Source organism: Rhinoraja longicauda, chromosome 27 (genome assembly GCF_053455715.1).
Source record: "Rhinoraja longicauda isolate Sanriku21f chromosome 27, sRhiLon1.1, whole genome shotgun sequence".
In the NCBI taxonomy this organism is placed as follows: Eukaryota; Metazoa; Chordata; class Chondrichthyes; order Rajiformes; family Arhynchobatidae; genus Rhinoraja; species Rhinoraja longicauda.
This window is the reverse complement of record NC_135979.1, coordinates 4,242,739-4,248,738: the sequence shown is the minus strand read 5'-3', so window position 1 is coordinate 4,248,738 and position 6,000 is coordinate 4,242,739. Positions and strand designations below refer to the sequence as shown.

General features: G+C 50.1%; 1 protein-coding gene across 1 annotated transcript in view; it reads right to left on the bottom strand.

Moving 5' to 3' along the window:
* Nucleotides 1-870: 870 nt before the first annotated feature.
* Nucleotides 871-6,000, bottom strand: part of luzp1 (leucine zipper protein 1) — a 93,223-nt gene continuing 88,093 nt past the window's right edge. Inside the window, exon 4 of the mRNA XM_078423109.1 lies at nt 871-2,375. Within this exon, the coding sequence (XP_078279235.1) occupies nt 2,337-2,375 (39 nt within the window). The 3' untranslated portion in view covers nt 871-2,336. The remainder of the gene's footprint in view (nt 2,376-6,000) is intronic.

Genomic DNA, 6,000 nt, shown 5'->3' with positions numbered 1-6,000 from the left:
CGCACGTTAGCTTGGGGAATGGTGAATGGGTCTGGCTGTGTGGGCTCCTTGCACAGAGGCAAGAGCAAGGCTGGTCGATGGCTACTTGCGCAGGAACCTTCTGCCGGGATATGGAATGGGATCTGAGCGCGGCGTTCACGTGGAGAGCTAAGCTACGCGCCGCACTGATTCGGCTCAGGGAAGCTCGAACACCAAGGTCTGGCAGCCACTGAGACCAGCTCGCCTTCCCAGTCTGAATCCAATCAGGTGGCATCCCGGGCCGTGATTAGTTGGCATGCAGCGGTGAACTAAAGCCTTGATCAAAGGTACAGCTGCCCCCTACGAGGCTGGAGGTCACCGATTAGCAGCCTAACTCTGTTGCTTGGCGGCACATCTTTGCCTTGTTACTTGTGGACGTTTGTGGCACTGAAATGAGGAACGTTGCCACTCTGGTCATTAAAGGACACAAGGTCCTGGAGTAACTTAGCAGCTCAGGCTGCACAGACACAAATAACTGCAGTAACTCAGTGGGTCAGATTGACCCGTCTGAAGAAGGGTCTCGACCCGAGACGTCACCCATTCCTTCTCCCCAGAGATGCTGCCTGCCCCGCTGAGTTACTCCAGCAACGTGTGTCTATCTTCGGTTTAAAGCAGCAGCTGCAGTTCCTTCCTACACATCTCAGGCGGCATCTCTGGAGAACGTGCAAACTCCGTGCAGGCAGTGGAACCCGGGTCTCTGGCGCTGTGAGGCAGCAACTCTACCGCTGCGCCACCGTGCTGCGACTGGACTGTGAGTTTGCTGTGGGAATGCACAGGGCCGCTGCCGATGATCCAGCAGGGGGCGCAGCGGTAGAGTTGCTGCCTCACAGCGCCAGAGACCCGGGTTCGATCCTGACCACGGGTGCCGTCTGTACCGAGTTTGTACGTTCTCCCCGTGGGTTTTCTCCAGTGTCCTCCCACATTCCAAAGACGTACGTTAATTGGCTTTGGTAAGAATTGTAAAGTGTCCATCTGAAGAAGGGTCTCGACCCGAAACGTCACCCATCCCTTCACTCCAGAGATGCTGCCTGACCCTCTGAGTTACTCCAGCATTTTGTGTCTATCTTTGGTGTAAACCATCTTCCCTCAGTTCCTCCTTACGCATTGTAAACTGTCCCGAGTGTGTACAGGATAGTGTTAATCTACAGGGCGCGCTGGTAGGCATGGATTCGGCGGGCCGAAGGGCCTGTTTCCGTGCAGTATCTCTAAAGTAAAGCTGGTCTGGGGGGGGGGGGGGGGTTGGAGTTTACTGTCGGACTGTCAACTTTGACTTACTTGAGAGAGTTTGTAAGTGGAACTCACTCTGTGTAAAAATGGCACAAAAAGCAGAAGTGAGAATGGACTTGGTTGTGAAAAGAAACAGGATGACTCAGGGTGCCATCAGTAACGTGGAGCGCCTCAATACCCTGGTCTCCCCAGCGTTCTGTGTTTCTCTTTAGCTCCAGAAGGGCCGAATGGCCTCCTCCTGCACCTGTTGACGACTCACTTCCCATGGTATCGGTGCCATGAGCAGGTGGTCATGGAACTCTTGCATATACCGACCGCCACACATTCTACAGGTGGTTGTGGCATATTCCGCCACACATTCTACAGGTGGTTGTGGCATATTCCGCCACACATTCTACAGGTGGTTGTGGCATATTCCGCCACACATTCTGCACTCTTGCATATTCTGCTTCACCAAGTCTCTCCTGGTTCCTCATTTATTTATTTATTTATTTCTCTTTTAAAAACTTTTTTTTCCGTTAAAAGAAAACTTTCACCAAGTACAAAGATCAATTATATACATACTGGGCAGCGTTTAGACAGCACACTGCTTTACTCCGTTACACTGCAGGCGTTTAATACTTACTGAGGTCTTATCCTTAGACTTTCACGTGGGATATGCAGATCTGTCGAAGGTTCACCTGGGGAGGTAACTGATGATGTTTGTGCTGGCTTTGAAGTTGCCTCCATTGCAACCATCTTGGGGATGGTGATTCCCTCTCATCCCAGGGGCTTGGGCACAGATTGATGCGTCTCTCCGCGCTCAGGAAACTGTCCCCGTTCGTTCTGGGCCGGGATCGTGGAAGGTCAACTCGGCTCCTTCCCCCCGCCCGAGTTGAAATAATCACAATGGCCTTCCCCGACTATCGGCAGCGGCTGTCAGAGTCGCCTCTGAACGTGATCGGTTCTAGAAAAATATAGGCGTAAAATATGATTGCTTTGAGTTGGGAGAGTGCGCAGGATGGAAACGTTCCCTACGTTGCGGAAGCTTGTGCAGTGCGGTATCGACATTAAAGACAGCAGTGCGACTTTGATGATTCCTGGCAGGGGCCTCACCGCCTTGAAGTCATCCGTATTTGCGAGAGGATGCCCTGGAAAGTCAAACAAAATCGGTGTTAGGGCAGGGAGAGGTGTAGTCGTGCATTTGGTTCTCGTCCCCAAACGCTGCAGGCTGCTCTGGGCTCAGAGATACGGCGTGGGACCAGGCCATTCGTCCCATCCACTCCGCGCAGACCAGCGATTGCTGCTAGTGTCGTACGCACCAGGGACAATTTACAGAAGCCCATTAACCTACAAACCAGCACGTCTTCGGAGTGTGGGAGGAAGCCGGAGCACCCGGAGAAAACCCACGCGGTCACAGGAGGAGCGTGCAAACTCAGTGCAGACAGCACCCATAGTCAGGATCAAACCCATAGTCAGGCGGCGCAGCGGTAGAGTTGCCGCCTTACAGCGAATGCAGCGCCGGAAACTCAGGTTCGATCCTGACTACGGGTGCCGTCTGTACGGAGTTTGTACGTTCTTCCCGTGACCCGCGTGGGTTTTCTCCGAGATCTTCGGTTTCCTCCCACACTCCAAAGACGTGCGGGTTTGTAGGTTAATTGGCTGGAAAAATACAAAAATTGTCCCTAGTGTGTGTAGGATAGTGTTAATGTGCGGGGATCGCTGGGCGGCGTGGACCCGGTGAGCCGAAGGGCCTGTTTCTGCGCTGTATCTCAAAACTAAACTAAACTAAACCCAGCTCTCTGGCGCTGTGCGGCAGCAACTCTATCACCGCCTCTCTCCGTCCCTCCCCCACCCGAGTCTCCGTACTAGTTTCACTGTCGTCCTGCTGAGTTCCACTGTTTGTATCCACTCGTTATCACCTTCTCCACCGCCAACAATGGACCATTGTGGGCTCCACCTTTCCTAGATCATCGTTGCTGGCTCTGATTTGTTCTTTTCACACCTTACATCCATTTGTTCAATGTATCTTTTCATACCTCCCGTTTCCCTTCACCCCAGTCTGAAGAAGGGTCTCAACCTGAAACGTCACCCATTCCTTTTCTCCGGAGATGCTGCCTGACCCGCTGAGTTACTCCAGCTTTTTGTGTCTATCTTTCATGTAAACTAGCACCTGCAGTTCCTTCCTGTACAGATGTACTTAAATGGTTTAAAATCTTTTTGAGTGATTCAGTAGAGTGTTGAATGAAATTTATAATCTAGGGCAAATAACAAAGTGCTGGAGGAAGTCAAGGTCAGGCAGCATCCGTGAAAGGAAATGGACAGATGACGTTTTGGGACGGAACATGGGGCCCGACCCAATTTGTCATCCATTCCTTTTTCTCCAGAGATGCTGCCTGTCCCGCTGAGTTGCTCCAGCTTTTTGTGTCTATCTTCAGTGCAAACCAGCATCTGCAGTTCCTTCCTACAGAAACATCATCTGTTCATTTCCCTCCACAGATGCTGCTTGTCCCGCTGAGTTCTCCAGCACATAGAAAAACAAAGAACTGCAGATGCTGGTTTACAAAAAAGGACGCTGAGTGCTGGAGTAACTCAGCGGGTCAATAGACAATAGAAAATAGGTGCAGGAGAAGGCCATTCGGCCCTTCGAGCCAGCACCGCCATTCAATGTGATCATGGCTGATCATTCTCAATCAGTACCCCGTTCCTGCCTTCTCCCCATACCCCCTGACTCCGCTATCCTTAAGAGCTCTCTCTTGAATGCATTCAGAGAATTGGCCTCCACTGCCCTCTGAGGCAGAGAATTCCACAGATGACATCTCTGGAGAACGTGGATAGGTGGCGTTTCACAGAGTGCTGGAGTAACTCAGCGGGTCAGGCAGCATCTGTGGAGAACGTGGATAGGTGGCGTTCCGGGTTGGGACCCTTCTTCAGACTCGAGTTCTCCAGTATTCCACCGACTGCAGTCTCTTGTGTCTCCATCTTATAGTCCTGGAATGACTGTATTAATTTACAGACAGCCACAGTTCTTCTCCCCCTTTCTGCAGCTTTAGCATTGAACCAAAGGACAGTGCACTATTTTCTCTGCCCAGTCTTTCCCTGGACCTGACCTTGGAGGTGTTTAAGCTGAAAAAATATCCTTCTTCCTGGAATAAAAATCGAGCTTCGCTCAACGCCCAACCATTGCAACCAACAGGACGTTTATATGGTGTTTATTGCCAACTCAGCACTGCCCAGAACAGAGTACTGTATGGTACAGCTTTTGGAAGTTTTTGTGATAGTGTTGAATGTGAAAACTCAGGCAGCCAATGTGAGCACAGAAAGTCCTCAGTGACAGCTGTGATAATGACCGGTTAGCACGGTGGCGCAGCGGTAGAATTACTGCCCCACTCCAGTTCTGAGGTCTTTACCTCACTGGCTTCCAGTCTGTCAAAGAATTGATTTCAAAATGCTGCTGTTGGTTTACAAAGCACTGAATTGTTTCGGGCCAAATTACGTTTCTGATCTTCTGATCCATTATGAACCATCCAGACCTCTCGGGTCTTCTGGGACAGATCTGCTCTCTGCCCCCACTGTCAGAACGAAACCTGCAGAAGCAGCGTTTAGTTTCCATGCACCACTTATATGGAACAAACTCCCAGAAAACTGCAGGTCCACTGCAACTCTCAGTTCTATTAAATCAAGGCTGAAGACTTTTCTGTTTGACGCGGCCTTTTATTAAATCAAATAATTATTCATTTCTTACACTGCAACTTTTATTCTTGTATTTTATACCTGTCTTAATTTATTTTAGATTGTTTTTATTTCCTATTCTCTTTAATGACGTTTTTTAAAATTGCTTTTAACTGCTCTTTAATGTTTTATGTAAAGCACTTTGAATTTCCTTGCTGCTGAAATGTGCTATATAAATAAACCTGCCTTGCCTTGTCTCACAGCGCCAGAGACCCAGGTTCAATCCTGATTACCCGTTCCTTTCTGTACAGAGTTTGTACGTTCTCCCCGTGACCTGCGTGGGTTTTTTCCGGTTGCTCCGGTTTCCTCCCACACTCCAAAGACGTGCAGGTTTGTGGGTTAATTGGTTTCGGTAAAAATTGTAAATTGTCGCGAGTGTGTAGGATAGTGTCAGTGCACAGGCCGATCGCTGGTCGGCGTGGACTCGGTGGGCCACAGGGCCTGATCTCCAATCTAAACTAATTGCCCTTTCACGCTAATTCCATGTTATCCCACTTTCTCGTCCAATCCCTATACGTCGTTGGATGTGGGGGGGGAAACCGGAGCACCCGGAGGAAACCCACTCGGACACTGGGAGAACGTGAAAACTCCACACCGGCAGCAACCCGAGGTCAGGATCGAACCCGGGTCTCTGGCGCGGTGAGGCAGCGGCACTACCCTCAAAAGCAGCTAAACAAAGAGCTTTGTGCGGGAAGGAACTGCAGGTGCTGGTTTGTACCGAAGACAGACACAAAATGCTGGAGTAACTCAGCGGGTCAGGCAGCATCTCGGGAGAAGGATGGGTGACGTTTCGGGTGGGGACACTTCTTCAGACTGAGTCCTGAAAACAAAGAGCTTTCACAGTCACACCTCACATACCTGGCAGATAACATCGGCAAAACCCCTGACATGGCTTAGCCGGGTAAAACTCAGATCAGTTTAGTTTATTGTCACGTGTGCCGAGGTACAGTGAAAAGCTTTTGTTGCGTGCTAACCAGTCAGCGGAAAGACAATATATGATTACAATGAAACCATTTACAGTGTACAGATAAATGATAAGGGAAT